Source organism: Mesoplodon bidens (genome assembly GCF_964165515.1).
Source record: "Mesoplodon bidens genome assembly, chromosome: 6".
In the NCBI taxonomy this organism is placed as follows: Eukaryota; Metazoa; Chordata; class Mammalia; order Artiodactyla; family Ziphiidae; genus Mesoplodon; species Mesoplodon bidens.
The window spans coordinates 24,303,219-24,328,858 of record NC_138162.1 but is presented as its reverse complement, the minus strand read 5'-3'; the positions used below and the strand labels follow the sequence as shown (position 1 = coordinate 24,328,858).

At 48.8% G+C, this 25,640-nt stretch overlaps 1 protein-coding gene across 1 annotated transcript in view; it reads right to left on the bottom strand.

Annotated features, from left to right (window-relative positions):
* The window catches only part of TMOD1 (tropomodulin 1), an 81,536-nt gene extending 59,721 nt beyond the window's left edge, over window positions 1-21,815 (bottom strand). Inside the window, exons 1-2 of the mRNA XM_081236596.1 lie at window positions 21,687-21,815; window positions 356-506 (exon numbers count right to left, since the gene is read on the bottom strand). Of these exons, the coding sequence (XP_081092722.1) occupies window positions 356-475 (120 nt within the window). The 5' untranslated portion in view covers window positions 476-506; window positions 21,687-21,815. The remainder of the gene's footprint in view (window positions 1-355; window positions 507-21,686) is intronic.
* Window positions 21,816-25,640: the final 3,825 nt, after the last annotated feature.

The following is a 25,640-nucleotide window of genomic DNA, read 5'->3' as shown; positions in this document are numbered from 1 at the left end:
TACACTCCCAGCTGTCCTGGGTCTCCAGCTTGCCAACTGCAGATCTTGGAACTTGTCAACCTCGATAATCATGTGAGTCAATTACTTATAATAAATTTCTTTATATATATATATATATATATATATATATATATATAATCTCCTACTTCCTAATGGTTCTGTTTCTCTAGAGAACCCTGACTAATATAACACACACTCATACACACACACCTGCAAAGGCAATGTTACTCCAATGTTATTGTCATAGAGGGAGAGGGGAAGTGGTACTTCCAGAAGTCGGCCTACCCCTTCCTTAGGTGGTAATGGCTGCTGTCCTTGCAACTGTGACAACGTGTCCCCTTTAGTGCCTACTCACATCAGGGTCCAGCTCATCCAGCTCATTTTCCAGGGTCCTCAGCTCTTCTTCTGTTAGGGCTCCAAGGATTTCATCTTCATCCAGGTCACGGTATTTCTCTAGTTCTCGTCTGTACGACATCGTAGAAGAACTTTCTGTTCCAATCTATGATCTACCAGAAAGAGAAAAATCTTAGAAAGACCCTTCTTGGATTTGCTCTCAGAGCAAATAGATGCTTATCACTCACATGGAGCCCTGGGCATGTTTTATGAATTGTCAGGATAATAATTACTATACTGGAATCCTGTATTCAGTTGGACTAATTCTCTCATAAACCTTGCAAGGTAAAAGTCCTGAGGGCATGCAATTTAACGACTTGTAATTGTTGTAATTGGCATGGCCATTAGTTACAAGTAATAGGTGATTATAAATGGCTTACCAGTGCCTGAAAACTATCTTATTCTTCAAATAGTCCGAAAATTTTCTGTACAACCCTCCACCCTTCACCCCACACCCTGATGGAAAACATGAACGCTGGAAATTCTGCCAAGGCTGATCTTAAAAGCGGGGGAAGTGTCAATGGTTAATTAAGCACCTGCTGCATGCAGGCCCTTCCCCTACAACATCTCATTCAATCCTCACAAGAAGCAGCTGACGGTAACAGCTAACTTTTAGTACCATACGCCCGCCAAGCTGTGCGTTAAGTAATTCCCAAGGACATTCTAATTTAACCTCTGAGGTACGCATTTATGCATTTATCCCCGTCTTGCAGATGAGGACACTGAGCTTAGAGAGGCTGAGTGACTCACACAAAATCACACTACCAAGAGGGGGCAGGACCACCATTTGAACCCCAGTCTGCTGGCTTTCCAAGCCCACGCGGCTCTAGCCATTGTATCAGGCACCTTTTCATAGAGTCACCTAACTTCATGGCCAGAAGGAGATCGCCTGGTCCAGACCTCTCATTTCACCCCCCAGGGAGCTGGCTCAGAGGGAGGAAGTGATTGATCGAGGGGGTGGGAGTCCAGGTCTGCCACTTCCCAGCTGCTCTCCTTGCAAGAGAAGGCGACTGCGTATTCTCCGTGGCACAGATGACACCTAACACCTGTGTTTGTATCCTGTCTTTGCTACTTCCATAACCATGACACTTTCACACCTGAGAACTCATTCAATCCTGATGCCACACCCTGTAAATTGAATCTTTTAACTAACACTTTTTTATCAACAAAGAAACTGAGGGATGACCTAGGGCTTGACTCAGAACCCGTCACCGGACCCCAGCGCTCCCCGCTACACCACACTGCCTGTCACCTAACCCAGGAGACACGACCGGGCCCTAAGCCCTTCTGTCCCCCAGCTTGGCTGGAACTGTCTGATAACATGACAAGCCCAGCTCACACATCACCTCCTCTGTGAAGCCTCAGTGTCCCCTCTCTGAGCAAAGTTCATCACGGCCACGGCACTGCACCCACACCTCTGCACGCGGCTCACACGTCTGCCTCCTGCGGCTTCCTCATGGGCAGGGCCTGGGTTTGCTCCACCCCACTCTCCCGAGGGCCCGACTCACGGCTGTGCACACAGCAGGAAGTTTTTCACTTTAATGAACCCAATTCCAGTTCTCACCTGCCATTGGTGGTCCAATCAGACCACCTTGAGGACATTCTGGGCTCTCCTCCTGGAAAATGGACAGCGTCAGCTTGCTGCAGGAGCTGCTATAGCATCTCTGTGTCTAAGCCAGTTCCCACCTGTCCTGCAGCCTCTGTGTCTAAGCCAGTTCCCACCTGTCCTGCAGCCTCTGTGTCTAAGCCAGTTCCCACCTGTCCTGCAGCCTCTGTGTCTAAGCCAGTTCCCACCTGTCCTGCAGCCTCTGTGTCTAAGCCAGTTCCCACCTGTCCTGCAGCCTCTGTGTCTAAGCCAGTTCCCACCTGTCCTGCAGCCTCTGTGTCTAAGCCAGTTCCCACCTGTCCTGCAGCCTCTGTGCCTAAGCCAGTTCCCACCTGTCCTGCAGCCTATGTGTCTAAGCCAGTTCCCACCTGTCCTGCAGCCTATGTGTCTAAGCCAGTTCCCACCTGTCCTGCAGCCTATGTGAGCTGAGCTCTCAGCTTTTGTTTCTGAGGCAGACAGGCTAAAGGGTGAGGCAGCAGCTCCGAGCTTTTGTAAATGCCGCAGGATGAAATGTGTTATTATGTATAGAGTTGATGCTATGGGTGGAATTGTGGCCCCTCCAAATTCATATGTTGAAGTTCTAACCCCCTGAACCTCAGTAACCCAGAACCACATTCCAAGTCAGAATGTAACAGTTACTTGGAAAGAGGGCTGTTGCAGGTGTAATTAGTTACGTTTAGATGAGGTCACGCCAGAGGAGGGGTCCCTAATCCAACAGGACTGATGTCCTTATAAACAAGGGAAATTTACACAGGCACACAGGAAGAACACCATGTGAAGATGAAGGCAGAGATGGGGTGATGCTTCTGCAAGCCAAGGAATGCCAAAGGTTACCAGCAAACCACCGGGAGCTGGAGTAGAGGCCTGGAACAGACCCTCACAGCCCTTGGAAGGAACCAACCCTACCGATACCTGGATCTTGGACATCTAGCCTCCAGAACTTTGAGACAAAAATCTCTGCTGTTTGGGGCTTCCCTGGTGGCGCAGTGGTTGAGAGTCCGCCTGCTGATGCAGGGGACACGGGTTCGTGCCCCGGTCCGGGAAGATCCCACATGCCGCGGAGCGGCTGGGCCCGTGAGCCATGGCCGCTGAGCCTGCACGTCTGGAGCCTGTGCTCCATAACGGGAGAGGCCACAGCAGTGAGAGGCCTGCATACCGCAAAAAAAAAAAAAAAAAAAAAAAAAAAATCTCTGCTGTTTAAGACACTCAGTGTGTGGTACTTTGTTACGGCAGCTGTAGCAAACTAATACAATCAGTATTACCTTCCTCACAGCATTTTGTGGTTTTTAGACCCCAATGGAAACAAACACAAACAAAACCTGTGGCTCATCTGTGAAATGACTGATGGAATTTTCCAGAGTAGAGAGAAACAAAACCTAGGAAAAGATAACCAACTTATCAATCAAAAAGCTGGGATTAATTGTCAATTTGAAACAAAGTAATTAAAAATAAACAAAAAACAAAGTTGGCTAGGCTACCAGAAAAAGCCTCCATTTCAGAAAGAGAGCAGAGACACGTGTTATTAATATAAGTTTGTGCATGTGTGGGCCTCTTTGTAGGAGAAATCTGAGTGTGTGACAGCTGGCTTGATAAGAAAGGACTTGCTTCCCAAATACAGAAAAGGCCAGTGCCATCCTTTTCACTAAGAATGGCTCAGTTTGGTCTGACGTCTTCCTTTGACCAGACCCCAAGAATGCAATGTTCAGACCATAAATGGCCCCCCGACCCTGGCTTGATTCATTTCTATTTACTTCCAAAGAAAGCACAAGCAGCTGACAATGCTCTGGTATAGATGAAAAAAACCCTTCCTGATGGCTCTCAGAGAATAACCTAATTTGGATTTTCCTGAGTGGAGCCGGGAGAGGCCCTGTGGTCTCCATCCCAGGGCCAAGAGGGCCCTACTGAAGGGCTCGGAGGCTTCCAGAATCAACTCACAGACACATCTCCGAATTAGCATCTCTCAGATGGGCTGCAAAACACGTTTCTGGTGCTCAGACAGGTCTTGGGTTGTACCAAGTTGCACAGGGCTCTCTACTCTGCCTGACTTCTCAAAACTCTTGGTCTGCATTACCCACAACGGATGTCAGTCACCAAGACAGGGAGGGTACAAGCAGAACTCCCCTGTCCTTTGGACCATGAAACCATGTCTCTGAGAAACTGCTCCTGGAACTGGAATCTCATGGGACATTTGGAAAACACAGCCTTAGATTCACCTCTGGGTCATATGTGGGAGCCATTTAGACTCACACAACAAGGGGTTGAGGGACAGAACCAGCTGGGACAGGTTTGGAACCCTGGGAGCTTCCCATGCTTGTTACCTTGGCCGGTTGACTCATTTTTCCTAGATGGTTTGCACTAAAACCCTTAGAAAGAGTCATGGACAGACCCTGGAGAAGGGACGAGCCAGTACAAGGGAACAGGGGAGAGAGGAATCCATGTCAAAGCCACCCGGGAAAAAAGGAGCTGGGAATGAGCAAGAAGAGACGGGTAGGTGGCAACTATGGGGCCTGCTGGAGGAGGGATGGGGCTGGGTAGCAGGCTACCTCCAGAGATGCCATCATTACATTTCCTGAAGAAGTCTCCATCTTTGCGCACACAGGAAAGTTAATGTTCCGCTTATACACTCCACGGTGCCGATGAATTTAAAACTCCTATTTCAGAGGATTTTAAAGGCCCTTTCTAATGTCAAGTGTCCTGTGAATATTACAGAGTGATGAGGCATCACATTAAATAAGCTGAGAGCAACGGAGAACTCCTAAGGTAAACTATGAAGCTGTCAGCTTCAAGCCACACTCATCTACTTGGCTCCCAGGGACAGTTTCTCTAAGGTGAGATTCTTCTCCTATGGTCAGTGATGTGGAAGAACTGGAGGTGGGGGACAGACAGGGCAGGAGGTAGGTGAAAACACCACGTTAATAGAGCAGCCCACTGCAAGCTCGGCTTTAAAAGATGGCTTGGGGAGCTCCCTGGCAGTCCAGTGGTTAGGACTCCATGCTCTCTCTGCCAAGGGCCTGGGTTCAATCCCTGGTCAGAGAACTAAGATCCCAGAAGCTGCACGGCATGGCCAAAAGAAGAAAAAAAAAAAAAAAAGATGGCTTGGAGGAGATGGTATTTTATAGCTGCTAGTAAAAGGCCCCTGTTTCCTAGTAAAAGAGGTGTCACAGATGGACACAGACCTGAGATTCAGAGGACTTTGGCTGGTGTGCCAGTTGTGGTGGTAACTCCCTGGGTGACCCTCACTGAATCCCTCCCCTCCTCTGGGCCTCTGTTTGCTCATCTGTAAAACAGGCATAAATGGACCCGGGAATTCTGCTTGTAACCTATCCCCCGTGGGTGGTCTTTAAACTGTGCTCAGGGGAGAGCTCAGGCTCTGAGAAAGCTCTTCCAGAGCCCCTGCAGGGGCTTAAACAGGAGAGGCTAAGCAAGAGGGCTCACCCCTCGTACTGTCTGATTTATGGAGGGTTCCACATAAGGTTTCTCTTGAAGAAAGGATTCAGCTGCTAAAATAAAAAGTTGAAAATCACGTCCAGCCTGGGGCTGGGGCGTGGTCAACGCGGGCTCCACAAATATCAGCCACATTATTATGAGGCTGTGGCAGCCACTGCTACTGCTGGGGCCGCTGCCTCTCCGCCCCCCTCCCCTGCCCCCCCATACACTATCATCAGTCTGTAATGTTCGCCAGGTAAGGACATGTGTCTTGTCCTCATGGCCCCAGTGCCTAGTCCTGTGCTTGGTAAAGGTGTTAGGAGGGCATGAGCACATTTGGGCTTTGCTCTAGTGTCCTTGGAACTTGGGGCAAGTCCCTTCTCTTCTCAGGTCCTCTGTTTCCCCTTCTTTAACGTGGAAAAATCTGGGAGGGCTGGGAACCCAAGAGGGGAGGGATGGGCAGGAAGGGGTGATGAGGCTGCCCAAGGCAGAACCGCGCCGCTGCTGCCTGCTTTACAAATTGGGTCCTGAGTAAGAGTTGGTGAGGAAAAGAAAAGGACGGTTCAATAAATTAAAAACGCATTTAAAAACTGAAGTCTTCCCAATCCTGTGCATTTTACACTAATGGCACATCTGGCCTCCCTGCTTCTCAGTGGCAGAAGCCTTAAGCTTCTGCTAAATATGAAAATAATAGAATTTACAAGCTGTGCCAGGAAGTAAAACCAGGCAGGTTGGATAGTAAACATGAGTGGGTCAAGGGCTGAGGCCATCCATCAGGAAGCTTCAGGAATGAAAGCTCTGAGACAGGGCAGCTCCTGGAGTACCGAATGCACTTTTACATCTTTCACGGGAGGTGGGTGCAGTCACTTGTGCTAATGGCTCTTCCAGCATCTGCCCCGGGGGACACTTGGGCAGGAGGCTCTGGAGAGGTATCTTGATTTATGGACTGCATTTCCCTGAGGTCCGGAAGAGCTGAGTCACAAGTTCAAATGAATATTTTCCAGTTATACCATCTTGTTATTTCAGCCACAGTGAAGGGAGGTGGATTTACAAACAAAGTTGATTCTTCGTAACCCTTCTCCTCTGTCTTCGTCTTCTCTTCTCTTTGGGAAGACACTTTGGCTGAAGGGATTTTAGGCCATGATCCCTCATCACTGAAGCCTGAGCCTCTCTCTTCCATTGGCTCCAGGGACACAAGAGTGAGTGCCTGAGATGTCCCCTGTTCCTCCCGAGAGAGCTGTCTCCCCACTGCTCTCCTCCAAGGGGCACCTCTGGGGGCAGCCATGCTGTATAGCATGTGATCCCTACCTCAGCTGACTGGGCAGAGTGGGCGCCTGGCTCAAAGGCAGCCAATTGAGTGGCTAGTCAGTGATCTATGTGGCTTGGATTTTAAAAAAAGAGTGAGCTGGTTGAATGAGCTCCTTCATTCCTTGGCATTTGTATTGGTTCCTGAGACTGCCCTAACAAAGTACCACAAACGGAGGGGCCTAAACAGCAGAAATTCATTGTCTCTCAGTTCTGGAGGCTGGAAGTCCAAAATCTAGGTGTGGCAGGGCTGGTCCTTCTTGTGGGGAGATCTGGGGGGTGAACTCATGGGGCTGAGAGATGGGGAACACGGCGTCCCAGAAGAGCCCAGTCCCTGCTCCCTCAGGCTTGGGCCGCTACGGCTCCTGCTGGAGTCCCATGAGACCCCCGCCCCACCACAATCCTTACGAGGCCCACCCTCTCCTCGCACACCCTCGCTGCACTCAGCTACCTCGAATGCATCCCTGCTCCTTGCGGCCAAACAAGTACGAGACTGTCCCGGTTTGCTTCCTTCCTTTCTTCCCACCCCTTCTCATTCTCCCTGATGACGGATTCTTCTTGGCCCACCTGTGCCCCTGGGCGCTGCCCTCTCACAGCTCACACTCCCCCTGCGGGCTATCTCCAAGTGGGGTCAGCTACCAGTGGTAAGCTGATGACCCTCGCAGGGTCTCGTGCTCTGCTGGGCACATTTCCTGGAGTCCCTCAGGCTTCACGTGCTCAACCCGGAGGGCGGTCACCTCTCCGCCACCACCAGCCCCTCACCCTGCTTCCGTCAGCCACCCAGGCCAGACACCTGGGGGTCAGTCCGAACCCTCCCCTCGACCCCCCCAGTTCTGGTGGGTCCCCACGCCTGTCAACCCTCTCTCTCTCTCTCTCTCTCTCATTTATTCTTTGGAATGCTATAGGGGTTTTTGTTGTTTAACGATTGTGGTAAAATACACAGCATAAAATGAACCATTTTAAGTGTATAGTTGTATATGATTAAGTACATTCACGCTGTTGTACAGCCATCGCCAGCATCCATGTCCAGAACTTTTTCATCTTTCCCAGCGGAGACTCTGTCCCCCCTTTAAGCGATAACTCCCCGTCCCACTCCCCCCAGACTCTGCAGCCACCATTCTGCTTTCTGTCTCTATGAATCGGTCTACTCGAAGTGCCTCAGCTGAGTGGAATCATACACTGTTGTCCTTTTGTGACTAGACTCCCATCTCTTTACCATCCTTTGTATCTGTCCCTCCTCTCCCTTGTCACGGCGACTGCCTTCTTTGGATCTGTGTTGTCACAACAGCCTCCCAACCCAGTTCCCTGCCTCAGTTCTGCTACCTTCCTGTCCACACGCAACTCAGCCTTCAAGTGATCTTTGTGAAAGCCACTTCTGATGCTGCTCCTGAGCTGAAGCCACCTTCAACAGCCCCCCAGCTGTTGAATGACAGATGGAGCGCAAACTCCCCAGCCTGGGATTTGAGGCCATCGGAGACCTGGTGGCCTCTGTGCCACCCCAGCTTCTAATCCCCGCACAGGCTTTCCCCTTCCAGCTGGACCCTCCACTCGCCCCCAGCACCTGAGCACTCCTGACATTCTGGGCCATGCACACGCGGTCCTCTCAGTCTGGAGCACCCTCTCCCCACCTCCTCACTGGAGAGCCTCGGCCTCGCTGCAGTGCTTCCCTGCCCAGTGGAGGTGACCGCAGCTCCCAGCTCCCAGCCCCCAGGCTGAACTGGGTGGGGACAGCATCACATCTGACCAGCATCTCACGCACAACTCAGACTAAAGGCTCCGTTACTGCAGGTCAGTCAGGAATACAGACCCCCGGGGCTGGGTGGACACCAGAATTCTATCTCAGGCTAGTGACCCCAAACGGAAGAAAGTCAACGGTCCCTCGACTGGATGGGGCAGGGTAGGGTGTGGAAGAGGTAGACAAGTAGGGATTGGAAGTTTGGGAGGCTTACCTTCCTCAGTGTTTAAGCTTTGGAAGAGGGTCATAAAATGTGACACAATAATTACACCAAATACCAGTCCAAAGTGCAGAGACCTTTGCAACTCAAAACAAACAAACAAACAAACACTTTCATGACCGCAGTTTCATGTCCCCTGCAGGGCAAGAAGTGAGAGTGCCTTGGACCAAGGCTGGACCAAGAGGGCCCAGCTCTCCCAGCCACCTAGGTCTGAATCCCTTGCCAGCTCGTGTCCCCAGGCAGTCCCTGTGTGATGGCCTGAGTGCTCACTTAGCCCTGATGAAAGACGCTCCCAGGGAGGACTGGCTACAGAATTTGCCGGGTCCAGTGCAAAATAAGACTGTGGGGTCCTGAGTTCAAAAATGGGAAAAAAGTGCCACTAAAGGTACCAAGACATAAAGTTTTTCCTTTCTCTCATGGTCTCTGTCTTGATCTGTCATGGTGTCTTTAAAATTTATGACTGAATATCATGATCTACACAGGTGCCCAAGTGCTGTGACTCAGAGAGTGCACACCAAGTCCTCTGGCTGCCAGCCTCCCTCCCCTGCCAGATGCAGGACAGACACGCTCTGCCCTGGTAGGGAGCCTGGCAGTTGAGCCAGGCTTCTCCCCTTCCAATGGCGCCACTGCCCTAACACACGGAGATGGGTGATCCCAAGGGTATCCCAACCTCTGCACCAGGACAATAGGTGCCTGGATCACGGGACGACAAGAGGTTTGCCCTGCAAGGTTGTCAGCTGAATGCACCCAGGGCAAGAGCCCCAGTAGTAGCTGGGCAGTGGTGGGGAGGGGGAGGCTGGTAGGACCTGGGGGTGCCAGGAGGCGAAGCAGCTGGAGTCTGAGAACCCATCCTCAGGAAGCAGAGAGGCAGCAGGAGATGGGACTTCGTGCGGGACCTCAAAGCCCTGGGGCACACTTCACTGTCCATGGGGCTTCACTTTAAAATATAAATCCAAAGATAAAATTAAGAATTTCAAGAAATCGACTGCCGAGCATTCAACCGAGCACAGAGTGCTTCTGAGAGCAGGGCTCTGTACAACCTACAACCTGTTTCCAGCCCTCTTCCCCGGACACACACCCTGAAGGCTCCAGGGCTAGACTCAGCCTTGGCTCACCTGGGATGGTCCTTTTCTCCTCTAGTATCCTCCAACCCACTGGGATCTCCACTCCCTGGGGTCTATAGGAAGCTGGAGCCATTGTGCAGTGGCAGAGGGACACTGGGATAGGAGTCAGGGGATTTGATTACAAGTCCTGACTTTGGTTGAGGATTTGCTGTGTGGCCTCGAGCAAGTTGCTGTACCTCTCTGGATCTGTTTCCACAACCTAATTCGTTGAGTGAGTGTTTACTGAGCACCCACGTTGTCCAGGGCATAGTGGGCCTTTGTGGGACAGACAGAAATTAATAGGAGAGTTCTGGCCCTCAGGAAGCTTGCAATTAAGTCGGGAGGATAAGACTCACACAGAAATCCCTGGGGTGGTGTCATACACATGCTCTCTTCACCTACCACCCTCAGAGGGTGGTTGAGCTGGGCCATTAGCCCCACTTTACAGATGATGCCTCCTCTTGGGTCAGCCTGGTGGCAGGTGAAAGCATGGAGTAGGGGTCACGCAGGCCTGGGCTAAAATCCCTGCCCTGGCTCTAACTGGTGGGGCAATCTTGGGCATGTCACTTAGTGCCTCTGAGCTTCATGGATTCATTTGTAAGGTGAGGGCACAACCTGTACCTCTGAAGGGGTGCTGTGAAGAAGCAGTGACATAAAGGATGGGGCAGTTCAGATGGCTGGTTTCCCTCCCTCTTCCTCAGTTTCACGAAGCTCCAGCCCAGTAAGCCAACCCTACAAGCATTAGATGGGTGGACATGGATGGGTAGCCACGAGAAAGGTTTGGGGGTTCTCAAGTGACTGTCTACCCAACATAAATCAACAGTGTGAAGTGTTGGCTCTCAAAGCCATGGTGTGATCTCAGCTGTATAAATAAAGGTACGGTGGACAAAGTAAGGGCGATGATGGTCTTGCTAGGCTTCAGGCTGGAGCTCAGCTCTGGGCCCCCACTCTTGCACTGGGGGTGTGTGGTTTTTTTTCTTTTTTTAATAAGGCATTGGTTGGGCTTCCCTGGTGGCGCAGTGGTTGAGAGTCCGCCTGCGGATGCAGGGGACACAGGCTCGTGCCCCGGTCTGGGAAGATCCCACATGCCGCGGAGCGGCTGGGCCCGTGAGCCATGGCCGCTCAGCCTGTGCGTCCGGAGCCTGTGCTCCACAACGGGAGAGGCCACAACAGTGAGAGGCCAGCGTACCGCAAAAATAAATAAATAAATAAGGCACTGGTTATATACAGTCAAGTGGGCAAGTCTTAAGAGCACAGCTCACTGAATCTTCCCATATGCATACACCTATGTAAACACCACTCAGATGAAGATATAGGCCATTTCCAGCCCGCCAGAAGGCTTTCTCATCCCCCTCCCAGTCCATCTCCCTCAAAGGCAACAACTGTTCAGACTTTTAAAGCCTTCTAATAAATTAGCTTTGACTGTTTTTGAACATCATATAAATGGACACATATAGAGGGTATGTTCTTGCAACTGGCTCCTTTCAGATGCAACTTTATATCTGTGAGATTCATCCACGTTGTGTGTTAGAGGGGCAGGTGATTCTTTTTTGTTGATGTGTAGTATTCCATTACATGAACTATACCATAATTTGTTTGTTTACTCTACTGTTAATGGACATTTAAGTTATTTCCAGTATTTGGTAATTATAAGTAGTCCTATGATGGCTTTTGGTGGGAATAATCACTTATTTCTCTTGGGTATGTACCTGGAGCAGAATTTCTGGATCACAGAGTTGGCATACACTTAGTTTCAGTAGGTACGGTCAAAAAGTTTCCCAAAGTAATTGTACAATTTTACATCCCCTCCAGCAGGGTTTGAGAGTTCCAGTTGTTCCACATCTTGGCTAATTCTTGGTATTGTTGGTACTTTCCATTTTAGCCATTATGGCGGGTGGGTAGAGGTATCTCATTGTGCATTTCCCTGATGACTAAGGATGCTGAGCACTTTTCATATGCCTATTGGCCATATGGGTGACCTCTCCTGTGAATTGGGCCTTTTCTCTTGAGTGGTGCTGGCTGAGTCCAGAGAAGGGGGGCAGGGTGTCATATGAAGAACAGTTGAAGGGCCGGGGGAACATGGTCACACTCTGCAAACTTCTAACGGGCTGACCTGGGGAAGAAGGAACAAAAGTGGTCTGTGGATCCCAGCGCTCAGAAGACATAGATTTACTGAGGTGACCAGGACATGGATTTCCGATCAGCGCAACGAATTGTCTAAAAATAAAAAATGTCCAAGGAGGCACTGGGCTGATTCAGGAGGTGGTGAGCACTTGTTATGCCAGGCATTTGAGCAGAGATGCTAGAGCCCTAGATGAGGGTTTCCAGAGAAGGCTGACGTCTCGACTGATGGTGGGTTTTAGGAGTTGACAAGATGAGATTTCAGGCCTATCAAGGCCTGGTTCTGTTATGTAAGACATGTTTGGAGCCACTGAGTGGAGAGCATGGGGCCTCAGAGATGATCAGCTCTCTTTAAAAAAGACTTGTTTCCTGGCTTGTTTGCATTATTCTCCCTGGCTGATCTCATTCTCTTAGTCATACGGGAAAGTACCTTCTGAAAAAAGCAGGGGAACAAGACACAGCATTTGTCTCCGTCACTCTCTGCAGTGACTCTGAGCCCCACCCCAGTTCACACGGAGCCTCAAAGGTCCACACGTCAAAGCTGTCAAAGGGTTTAAACTAGAAAAGCGCGTGTGTGTGCGTGCACCACTGTGTGTTTTCATTTTGCACCTCTTGAGGTCATCAGGGTGTCTGAGTCACTGAACGAATCATTGTAAGCAAGAGGGTTCCAGGAAAAGACGCTGAACCCATCGCCCTGTCCCAGCTGGCCTGCCCACCGACCCTGCAAACCCTGCCGTACTCCACTCTGTGGTTCCTTCTCCCACCTCTCTGCAACTGACCTGGCTCAGGCCACCACGTGCTTTCACCAGCCTCTGCCTCTTCCATGGCCTCTTTCTCCACACCAGCTGAAAAGGGTACTAGCAAGCCAAATACTAATACCAAGGGGAGGGGCCGTCAGAGTTCTGTCATTAGAAGCATCATCTTATTGCACTCCACCCCCACCCCCCAAGACTGAAAGCTACCTGACAGCAAGCATCCTTGTCTCCCATGGTCCATCATAAAGCCCTGCTTCTCTCAGGTGCTGAAGTCAGTTTTGTTGAATAAGTGAATGAATGAATGCTTGGCATTATTACTGACTTTGACAGCCTTAAGACAAAAGCCTTGGTGTAATAAAAGCTGGCTTGTAGAAAAGCTTGTGAACTAACTCCTATTCTCACTCTCCATTTCATACACATGAACTTTGTCACCTTGCCTCACAGCAGGGGTTAACATAGGCACAGGTTTATGAAGCACGTGTTTGTATTTTCTAAAAAGCCAATATGAAAAGTAGCATGGGCAATACCAAAAGGCAAAAGGCAAGTTGGGGGGAAAATATTTGTCACACATTGAACAAAGGGAATTTTTTTTAACAGAGTTCCTAAATTAAAAAAAAAAAAAAGAAGAGTCCAGCGAAAATGTGGGAAGAGGAAAAGAACAGGCAATTCACATAAAAAGAAACACCAACGGCTAATAAGCCTATGAACAGAGAATGAAACCCACCCATAATAAAAGTAAATTGAGAAATGAGACATTAGTTCTCCTCTATCAGATTAACAAAGATGAAAAAAGTCTGAGAATCTCTGGTGTTCACAAGATATGGAGGAGACCAACATTGTCACACAGAATAGAAGGACACACTGGTGTACCCTCTCGAGGCAAGTTAAGTCATATCTATCCAAATGCACACACGCTTTGACATAGCAACTCCACTTCTAGGAATTTATCCTGCCAGTTTACTCACTGAATTGTACAAAGATATATGTACAAATCATCTGGTTATTATCTATCTTAGCAAAAAACTGGAAACCACATAAAAGTTCATCAATAGGGCACTGGGTAAATGAATTATAATGTAGACATACAATAGAATGCTATTAACACCATCCTTGAGGCTACCATTGCCTGTTACGTCAATGTACCTTCTAACAGCGTGCATTATTCTGTACGTGCCGCCTACTAGCCACAGTACTAAACTCTTTACGTGGATAATTTCATGCAATCCTAATAACTCTGTGAAGTAGGTACTTTTTAATTCCCATTTTAGCTGAAGAAACTGAAACGCAGTAATCTGACTGTATCAGTTTCCTAGGGCTGCCATAACAAATTACCACAAACTGGATGGCTTAAAACAGCAGAAATTTATCCTGTTACAGTCGGAAGGCCAGAAATTGGAAATTAAGATGTGGGCAGGGTTGGTTCCCTTTGCAGGCTCTGAGGGAGACTCTGTACCTTGCTTCTCTGGCTTCTGGTGACTGCTGGCAATCCTTGGCATTCCCTGGCTTGTACCTGCATCACTCCAATCTCTGCCTCTATTGTCACGTGGTCTTCTTTCCTGTGTATGTCCACTCCACTTCTCATAAGGACGCCAGTCATTGGGTTTAGGGCCCACCCTAGCCCAGTATGACCTCAGTTTAACTAATTACTTCTGCAAAGGCCCTATTTCCAAAGAAGGTCACTTTCTGAGGTTCCAGGTGGACATGACTTTTCAGAGGATACTATTTAACCTACTACAGTGACCAAGGTAACAAAGCTAGTAAGTAGTAGAGCCAGGATTTGAATCCAGGGGGGCAATGTGTACTCATTAACACTGCTCCACGCTGCCTTCCCATAACAGCTCACACTTTTATAACACTAACAGTGTCCCAGGCACTGACTTAAGCATTTTACATATAATAACTAATTTACTCCCCACAACAAGCCCACTTCATACATGTGTAGAGATTCCCCACAATAACCCCATATTACAGATGGGGAAACTGAGGCACGGGGAGTTAAAAGTTACCTGAGTTTATGCAGCCCATAACTGACAGACCTTAGATTTGAACCCAGGGAGGTATGTTCTTAACCACTATGCAAAACTGCCTCCCAACACTCTGAGAATTAGGGCTAAGAAAACATTTCTTTCTCCTGAGGACTGGTCTTTTTTAATCAGACATGATGTGGTCTCCAATTCATTGCTTCTGCCTTTCCCTTTCAGTTGTCATGGTTCATCAGCTGATTTGAGTGTCCAAATAGAGTTGCCGACATTCAGCTAGGACACTGGCATATTTTCTCTCCTTAATCTGTGTTGGGCATTTTGAAAGGCCTTCAGAGAGACCCATGCACCCACGCAAATGACATGCAAACTGTTGTGTGCATGGATATATTCATTTTTCTGGAGCAAGAGTCCATGGCTCCCATCAGATTCTCAGCGTTTCATGATCCTAATTTTCAAGTTTTCTGCCCTCCCTCCCTCCTTCCTTTCTTTCTTTTTTCTGTTCTCACCAGTTATGTTGCCTATGCCGGTTTATTAAGCAATCTCATACCCTTTTATTTATTTATTTATTTATTTGCGGTTTGCGGGCCTCTCACTGTAGTAGCCTCTCCCGCTGAGGAGCACAGGCTCCGGACGCGCAGGCTCAGCGGCCATGGTTCACGGGCCCACGCTCCGCGGCATGTGGGATCCTCCTGGACCGGGGCACGAACCCACGTACCCTGCATCGGCAGGCGGACTCTCAACCACTGCGCCACCAGGGAAGCCCATACCCTTTTAATGGTGTAAGTGGAATGTAGTATAAAACCCATAAACAAATGCACGCAATGTTGCCATTTAGTCTGACTTTTTAAATCTTCCTGGGTTTGCGTGGAGGAAGTCCGCCTACCTGACTCTCCTCTTTCTTGTCTTTTGAGTGCTTCTGAGGCAGGAGTCCGGTTCCCACCCCAGCACAGGCCAGCTGCTCACCCTGCACTCATAGATAGCAAACTTGTAAGCAGTATGCGCTGAAAAAGCCAGTCGGACACAGAAGCCTGGAGCTCTGGTGCCAGGGGGTTTCTAGGCTGACCAGGAACTGGGCAGTGTGACCTTAAAGCCTTGTCTGGGCCTAAGTTTCTCCGCAAAGCAAAGGAGAAGCCAGGAAGGCAGAAGAAGGTGGAAAGAAACCGCAGCTGCAAGCCTAAGCCTTCCCGTAGCCTGCCATCCCTGGGACTTCCTCCTTGCCAACGTGCTGCAGCCACGTGCTCCCAAGCCCCGCCCCCTCGCCAATCCCCGCCCCCTGTGCATCCCATCACCTGGGCCTTCCCACGTGCCCACCACGCACCACAAGTCCCGCCCCCACTGTGCCACGTGCTCCACCGCGTTCTTCCAACCCCTGCAGGTGCCCCATCGTTCTCCTCATGCCCCGTACAGTGCTCATAAAGACAAAAACAAAACCAAACAACCAAACAACAACAACAAAATCCCAGAAAGAGCCCTTGATTTTTGACTTTGAGTCAAGGCTTAAATGAATTCATTTGTAGATTTTAATAGAAATACTATCTTTTTTTTTTTTTTTTTTTTTTGCGGTACGTGGGCCTCTCACTGCTGTGGCCTCTCCCGTTGCGGAGCACAGGCTCCGGACACGCAGGCTCAGCCGCCATGGCTCACGGGCCCAGCCGCTCTGCGGCACGTGGGATCCTCCCGGAGCGGGGCACGAATCCGTGTCCCCTGCATCGGCAGGCGGACTCTCAACCACTGCGCCACCAGGGAAGCCCTAGAAATACTATCTTAATGCAAAGGCCAAGGGAAAACTTTGAGATAATCAGCACTCGCCTTGATGGTCAAAGTCTGGTGGTCAGTGTATGCAGGAGAAGCCTCACATTATGATGTGTATTAGCGCTTATTAGGAATTATTAAGCCTATTATTTAATAAGCTTATTAGAAACAAGGAGCTTATTCGAAATTCAGAGTTTCAGGTCCCCTCCTAGGCCTACTGAGCCGGCATCTGCATTAACAAGATCCTGAGTATCTCCAGTGCTAGAGAAGCACTAGAGAAGCACTCTGATTTCTCAAGTTTACCAAACCCTGGAGAGCACTTGGGTTTTTCTGGAATACACATCCCAATTGGATGACCTGGAATAATTCCTATTGGGGTTCACTATGCTATCTACAAAAAGGGGTCACTATACCGGCCCTCCCTCCCTTACAGGATTACTGTGAGTTTCAAATGAGATCATAGGTTCATTCTATTTATTGTGAGGGGGCTGAGGGGCTGCAGGGTCGGTGGGGAGCAGAACAGGTGTGGTCTCTGCCCTCACGGAGCTGACGAGCTGGTGGGATGGGAAAACATGCAGATGATGTTGTGTGACTGTCACGGTTACCTCAGGGCTTTCATTTGCTTAGTCTTTTACATAATCTTTCACTCAGTGATCAGTCACCAATTAAAACATAAAATACTTGCACTCTGCCAAGCGCTGAGCTCTGAGCTCGACACTGGGGAAGCACAAATATCAGTAAATGAGCCATGAACTCTGCCCTCAAGGATCTATCAGTCTAATCAGAGATAAGGATGTAAGCAGCTGATTACACTTAGAACACACTACGTCTGGTTCTCCGAGGTCCATTCAGGGGGCTGTGGGAGCACAGGTGGGGCAATGAGGAGCATTGATTTAAAGGAGGATTACAAGTTTGCCAGGTTGAGAAGGAAGAGGACAGCATTCCAGGCAGAAGGAACAGCAGGGGCAAAGGCAGCGAGGCGTGAAGTCACATATGCTTGCACCATGACCAGAAGGTGTAGAGAACTCGGGGGCGTGTCAGGAGATGGTTTTGGAGAAGTAGCTTGGGGCCACATCTTAGATGGTCCTCGTGTGGGATGCCAAGGAATCTGGTAGGAAATGGGGAATCCCTGAATGAAGAGGAATAACACTATCTGAGCTATGTTTCACAAAACTCTTTTAACAGCAGCATGGGAAGAAAAGACTGGGGTAAAAAAAAAAAAGAGAGAGAGAGAAAAGATGGGGACAGAAAGACTCTTAAGAGGCTCTGCTAATAGCTCATGGGGAGAGATGGCAAAGTACTCGACTGGGGATAGACATGAATAGAAGGGATGTTAAGGAAGGTAGAATTGATAGGACTTTTGACCAAATGAATGGGGTGGTGAAAGGTATGGAGGTTTTTGGCTCAGAGCCTGGGTGGATGGTGTTACTGTTAACCAAGAAGGGGGGACCCTGGAGGGAGACTGGGTGGTGAGCCTGAGCTGGGCCTGTTGGGTGTGAAGTGCCTTTGGGACACCCTCTTGGCTTTGTCCCCTAGGCTGGAGTCACAGATGCCTAGAGCTGAGGAGCGTGGTCCAGGCTGGACACAGGAATTTGGGAGTTTCTGAGTGTATAGGGAGTAGTGGGAGCTCTGGGAGTGGATGGGACTATAGGAGGGTGTGGGGTGAAAAGGAATAGGGTTGAGAGTGGCACTAATATTTAAGGGATGGGAAGAGATGCGTCCATGAAGGAGGCTGAGTGAGGCCAAGAGGCATTTCTGCCTCATCACCCACCAGAATCATCTCCCAGGAACAGTCCTGGGGACACCTCCCTAGAAGCCCCCGAGTGAGCGGTGGCTGGGGCTGGGGACCTGAGAAGGAAGAACTGAAACGAGACAGCGCTTTCACAAACCTCTTTTTCTCCAAGAGAAAGGATGTAAGAAAAGGAGAAACAAAAGAAATGCTTGAGTTTGTTTCGTTTTTCAGATCAAAAACGGATCCAGCACCTCCTAACATCGAAGAAAACCTCCTAGACTGTCCTAGGTTGACTCCAGTGAGCTCATTCTTTCGTTAACGTTAAGAGCAAAGAAAGTCTGGTCTTATCATGATTAACCAAAGGAGGATTTTACAAAACAAAACAAGAGACAGGAAATGGTCCCCAAATTATGCCATCTGCTTCATGTTTTTCCATACAAACAAGCCTGTGGCTTTAAACAGATAATGGCTCCTAGCAGCCAAATAATTGATCTACTTGGTGTTTTGGCTTTAAGTGAAAAGTGAACTGGCCTCTTTAGAAATGTTGGCAGCCTGGCTGGTCCATTAGTAAGACCGAAAAATCAAAACACTGACTGGAAAAGGTCATTATGACTGGGCTCAGCAGGAGTCATTGATACATGACGTCATTTCAGAAACAAGCAAGCCAAGGTCGTGAGCCCCCTGGACAGAGTCAAACTACCCTTTGCGGCCCATCACCACCCTCCTTCACAGATACCGAAGTCTCCCAAGAGGACACCAGGGTCTGAGCCAGGACTGGCTTCATTTTACCCTTTCTTTGCTCAGCCTGAATCTAGAGGAATGTGATTTTAGAGCCTGTGACATACAGCAGGTCATTAAGGCCCTCAGTCCTCCCATGTGCATGTCCTTTAGATGCTCTTTTCACCTCTTGCCCTCTCCCAGGTCTGTCTCTGCCTCTTCTCACACTCCTCAGCCCAGAAACACCCGCCTCCCCTTTCGGCCCTGTCTCCAGCTCCTACTACCTTCTCTCTTCCTTCTTTTCTCCTCCAAGCTTTTAGAAGAGTTGTGGGCTCTGTCTCCAAATCTTCGGCTCCCATTAGCTTCTTCTTCCTCTTGCTAGCATTAACATCATTGCAGGTACCAAGCACAGGACCAAGGGCTTTCCCTGCATCATCCCACTTAATCCCAACAGCAACCCATCTGAAATGGATGCTATTATTATCCCCTTGTACAGAGGAGGAAACGGGCTCAGACAGGCTGGGTCACTGGCTTCAGTAAAGCAGTGGCAGATCCCATTTTTGAACCCTCTGCAATGCCCTGGCCAAAGTCACCCGTGACTCCTGCCAATCATGGTGGCCCTTTCCCAGTCCTCTTCCCCTCTGTCTCTCTGCACCAGCTGGCACTGCCAATCTCTCCCCTCCCTTGGCTCTTGGGAACCAGTTTCTCCTGTTCTTTGCTTCCTCTTCATAGGGTGGGTTCCCCTGGATTTCATCCCTGGTGCTTCACTTTTCTCATGATAAAAGGTCTTCCAAGGGAAGCTCTGAGTCCTCTTAATTCCAGGTCCACTGGAGAGCATCTTGCCCACCCCCTCATTGCTCAGGGTCACTCTAAGTGGGTGGCAGAGCTGGGGCTGGAGCCAGGTGTCCTAATCTCCAGGTCAGCCCATTACTCAGAGCTGCCACTACCTACTCTTAGTTTTTGTGGGTTTTTTGCTGAGCAGCAGGAAGCAGCCCAACCCTGGAGGAGGGAGAAAGTGTGAGACCCTGATAAGGTGGGGCGGAGGCGATTTTTAGAGGACACTGGCTTTCTACTTAGGCTGGGAGGAACTTAAGAGCCAGGATCTTCTAAGACTGGCTCATTAAATAGAATTCACACATCTAAGTGACAGCACTCCTTGCTTTCACTCTCTGCCTGTTTGTTGTGAGGCTCGAATTGATGAGAACCTTACTATTTGTTTCCATTTCCTCTTAATTCTGTGAGGCTTTAAGATGGCTTTGGAAAAAATATATGATAGGAAGTAAAGTAGAAACAAAAATGAAACTTCAAGATGGGGGCGCTATTGCCTGAGCAAGGGAAAGTCCTGGACAGCAGCAGACCAAAGAACAGGGGTTGTTGAACAGATCCCCAAGACCTGCCTGAGCAGCAGGAAGTGTCAGGAAAGACATGAGAAAGGCTGGTGGAGACTCTGCCTGGCATGTCCAGCAGCGTGTGACCTTGAGCAGGGGGCTCTGCAGCCCCTCGCCAGGAACAAAATGTTTGTCACCACTGGGTGAAAAATGGGAATTTTGGGGGTGCCCCCGGTGAGGGCCCAGAACCTGGATTAGGGTCTGGTTTTGTGATTCGTACAGGGAAAAGTTTAGGCCAGGTAATCTGCAAGAGTTTGAGAGGGCCAAGGTCAAGGCTAGAAGAGATGGGGAGGGGGTGTGCCTGCAGAGCTCCGAGGCACCATCACAGACACCAAATAGACAGGGAAACAGAGGCCAGGGAGCGGCTGGACGGGAGCCTCTAGCCCTGCTCAGTTCACTGGGTCTAAAGCTGTTTGACTCACAAGCTTCTTTGCGAAGGTGATGGCTGCCACCCAGCACAGATGCCCATAATCACCGTGGTGCGCGCTTCCTGGGTGTGTGCTGCCCAGGCTTTCCGAGGGTCCTACTGGGTCTTAGTATAAGATCCGAGTCAGAGGGACCGCCAAAGTTTCTGGGCTCCACAACCCTTCCGGATATGCGCGGCTGTGCCCCCAGCGTCTCAGGCCCAGAGCCGGTGAACAGGTGGGGGGAGCGCCGGCGGTCAAGAGCGCGCCCTACTGCTCTCACGGCCCTGGCCACGAGCTCTATCGCGGGAACCAAACCCCGCTCCTACAAATGGGGAAACCGAGGCCCAGGGAAGGGAGGAGGCTTGTCAAGTTCACCCAGTGAGTTGGCGATAGCCAGGGAACTCCTGCCTCCAGGCTCTTCCCCTCTTCTTTCCACCTCTGCGCGAAAGGCGCGTTACGGTGGTGCTTTAAACCTTGTCATCCCACGCAGTTTGGGAAAGTTTTCTTGCCGCAAACAGGCGCAGAGAGAACCCGGGTATCACGTTCACTTGCGCCAGTGCGTCCCCACTCCCACCTCCACTCTCTCTGCAGCCGGCGGGGAAGCCGCGCCTGAGTGCCGCGCTCGGCGCACCTGTACCCAACAGAGCGCCCGGGGCGCCTAACCACTGCGCGCTGGAGTCAAGCGCGCAGCGGGAACGCCGGCCCCGCCATGACCCCCGCCCTCGGCGCTGCTCCTCGAGAGCCCCCAGGTCCATCTCCCGTTTACAGACGCGGCGCCGGGGTCCAGAGGGAAGGGCGCCCTGGCCGGGGCCACGCGCGCCGAGTGGCGCGGATGCGGGCGCCCGGTTCCGGACCCCGAGACCCGGGCTCCTCAGCCCCAGAGACAACACGAGGCGGCGGCTATTTATAGAGGGAGCCACGCTCAGTCCCTCTTGGCGGCGGCGGCGACAGCTGAATATTTTGCCCAGATATGGCTGGGGCCCCGGCGCGGGGGCAGGGAGCCCCGCGAGCGCGAGGGGGACCCCTGGCCGGTGGGACGCTTACCGGTCAGTGGAGCCGCGGGGGCTGTGGCTGGGGGTGGTGCGGGCGCGGGCGGCGGCGGGACGAGCGCGGGCGGCCGGCGGGTGAGGGGAGCGCGGGGCTGGAAAAGCTCCCGGGCGGCCGCGAGCGGGCGGGCGCTGTGGGCTCCGGGGGTGGGAGCCAGGGGCGGGCCCGGCTCTGCGCTGTCACCACGCCTCGCCCCGCCCCGCCCGCCCAGCTCGCCTTCCTTACCTCTCCCTCCACTCGGGGGCGCCGGGGCGCAGCGCACAGTCCCCTGCCGGGGAGAGACGCCCACAAGGGGAAGCGCGGGGCAGGGACCCTGGCCGCCCCAAGCTTGGGTCCGCGGCCAAGTGGGTGCGCGTCGCCTCCTGTCTGCGTCTAGGTTTCCCCACTTGTACCAGGTAGAGTTATCTGGAAAAAGGTGGGAGGATTTTTATTCCTGCGTGGTCTAAGATGTAAGAATCGGTAGGTCCTTGGATGGAGCAAAGCCAGCCAAGCGGTTGCTGCACCTTTACCTCCTTGGATTGAAGCAAAGACCCATCCGGTCTTATCAGCAGCCCAGCTAGGTCCGGTTTGAGCCGAAGCTTTAGTCACGATCATTTTGTGAACATGCAGTTCCAACAGAGGCAAATGCATTCCCTCTATACTGGAAGAATAGAGTATCCAAAATACGACTTAAAATAACCAAAACAACCCCAAAAGCCCCACCTTTTTTTTCTTCCAGTTTTATTGAGATATGATTGACATACAGCACTGATTAAGTTTAAGGTGTACAGCACAATGATTTGATTTACATACATCATGAAGTGATTATCACAATAAGTTTAGTGAACATCCATCATCTCACATAGATACAACATTAAAGAAAAAAAATTTTTCTTGTGATGAGAACTCAGCATTTACTCTCTTAAAAAACTTTCATATATAACATACAGCAGTGTTAATTATATTTATCATGTACGTTTTATCCCTAGCACTTATTTATCTTACAACTGGAAGTTTGTACTTTTTGACTGCCTTCATCTAATCCTCCCCCCAAACAAAAATGTGATCTTTTCTATGAGCTTGTTTTTGAAGTATAATTGACCTACAACACAACCTACAACATGTTAATTCCTTTTGCACAACATAGTGGTTAGATATTTCTATACATTTCAAACCGATCACCATAAGTCTAGTTACAATATGTTACCATACAAAGATATTACATAGTTATTGACTAAATTCTCCACACTGTACATTTCATACCCTTGACTTAGGCTGCTTCCATATCTTGGCTATTATAAATAATGCTGCAGTGAACATAAGGGTGCATATATCTTTTCAAATTACTGTTTTTGTTTTCTTTGGCTAAATACCCAGGAGTGGAATTGCTGGATCGTATGTTAGTTCTATTTTTAGTTTTTTTGAGGAATCTCCATACTGTTTTCCATAGTGGCTGCACCAACTTACATTGTTACTAACGCTGTACTAGGATTCCCTTTTCTCCACATCCTCACCAACACCTATTTCTTGTCTTTTTGATGATGGCCATTCTGACAGGTGTAAGGTGATATCTCATTGCGGTTTTGATTTGCATTTCCCTGATTAGTGATGTTGAGCATCTTTTCATATGCCTATTGGCCATCTGTATGTCTTCCTTGGGGAAAAATATCTATTCAGATCTTCTGCCCTTTTTTAAATCATTTTTTTTTAAATGTTGAGTTGTATGAGTTCTTTGTATATTTTGGATATTAACGCCTAACTGGATGTATCATTTGCAAATATCTTCTCCCATTCTGTATGTGGCCTTTTTGTTTTGTTGATAAGTTTCCTTCACTGTGCAAATCTTTTTAGTTTGATGTAGTACCATTTGTTTATTTTTTTCCATTTGTTTATTTTTGCTTTTGTTTCCAAAAGCCCCACTTTCTTTTTTTTTTTTTGCTATTTTTTTATATTTTTTTTGGATTTTTTTTTCTTTATAACAAATTTAATCAGTTATACATATACATATGTTCCCATATTCCCTCCCTTTTGCGTCTCCCTCCCACCCTCCCTATCCCACCCCTCCAGGCGGTCACAAAGCACCGAGCTGATCTCCCTGTGCTATGCAAAGCCCCACTTTCTTAAAAGGCTAATATGTTTTCCAGAACAAACCACTTAAACCCAAACAGAAACTTTAAGTGTTTTAATTTTAAAAATGGCTCATAAAAAGGAATATGTGTGGACAGAAAATAAGGTGTCTTTGGATTATTATAAGATAGTTTCTGGTGGGATAGACCCTATTAATATAAACTTTTTAATATTGGTGTACAGATTACTAATGAGAAACACCTTTTTAAAAATCTTGTTTCCATGCAAATGTACTCCTACATTACAAAACCCTCATGGCTATATGAGAATATTCCTCTCAAGGGGCATGTGCAGTATATTTTAAAATAATGCAATGATTTAATATTTCAGATTAAAAATTTTAAACCCTTTTGTTGTGGAATCAAACATTTAAGAAAAGGCCATACAACATAACTGTGCAGGTTTAAGAATTTTTATCGTGAGAACACCTGCTGCAACCACCAAGTTAAGAAACAACACTGCCAGCAGCCCAGAAGCCAACCTGTGCCCTTCCGGGTCGTCACAACTCCTGAAGTTGACCACTTTCTTGACTCTTTCGGTAATCACTTCCTTGCTTGCCTCTTTCCTCCATAGTTCATTTTCATTTGCGAAACTCTATGTTGTGAGATTAATCCGTGTTGCTTCACGTGACTGTAGTTTGTTTACTCTCACTGCTGTAGAGGTTTCCATTGCATGAATATATCACAGTTTTTAGAAACATACATTTTACTATTAATGGACATGTAGGTTGTTTCTGGGTTTTAGCTATTACAAATAGTGCTGCTGTGAACATTCTTCACCAGTATCCTCCTGCACAAGCGCACACATCTTCAACACACTTGGAATTAACAAAAATGGAAACATTTTCACCATTCTGGCATATGAGTGGTATCTCAGTGAGTTTTGAATTTGCATTTCCCTGCGTCCTAATGGGTTGAGCACCTTTTCATGTTGACTGGCCAGTTGGATTTCCTCTTCTGTAAAGTGTTTGTCCAAACGTATTGCCCATTTTGCTTCTGGATACTCTTTTGTTTATTGAATATATGTAATCTATTATTTTCTCTCTGTATATATATATATATATATTGCCTTTTCACCTTCATAATAACGTCTTTGATGAACAGGTGTTCTTCATTTTAATCTTGTCTAGTACAGTTGACCCTGGAACAACACAGGTTTGAACAGTGCAAGTCCACTTATAGATGGATTTTCTTCAATAGAAAATACTACAGTACTGCACCATCTCTGGATGGCTGAATCTGAAGATGTGGAACCACAGACACGGAGGAACTGCATATAGGAGGGCTGACTGTGAAGTTACATGGGGATCTTCCACAGCAGGGAGGGTTGGTGCCCCTAAATGCCCTCCCCCCACCGTGTTCAAGGGTCAACTGTGTATCAATCTTTTCCTTTATTGTTAGCACTTTGTGCGTCCAGTTTAAGACATCTTTCCTGCTCCTGGATTATAAAGGTATTTTCCTGGGTTATCTTCCTACAGTGGCCGTTCATGTTTAGGCTTTCAGTCCACCTGGACTTGACTTTTGAATATGGTATGAGGTGGGGGGCAAGTCTGTCTGTCTGTCAAACTGTCCCAGCACCAGATTAACTTTTCAGTTACATCCACAACTAATTGCTTTATTTTAAAAAGTAATAGAAACACTCCTGAAGTTAGTGAAGTACAAACCACTTCTTTCTTATTTGTGGACAGTTTGAAGATTTTTGTTGTTTTTGTTGTTGTTGTTGTTATTAGGGAAAGAAACCATTATAAAAAAACATTTACACTACTTTACTTCACTTAAACATTTGTGTGTCGGGATATTTTTACTTTATCATAAATGATTACTTAAATCACTGGCGTGAACATTC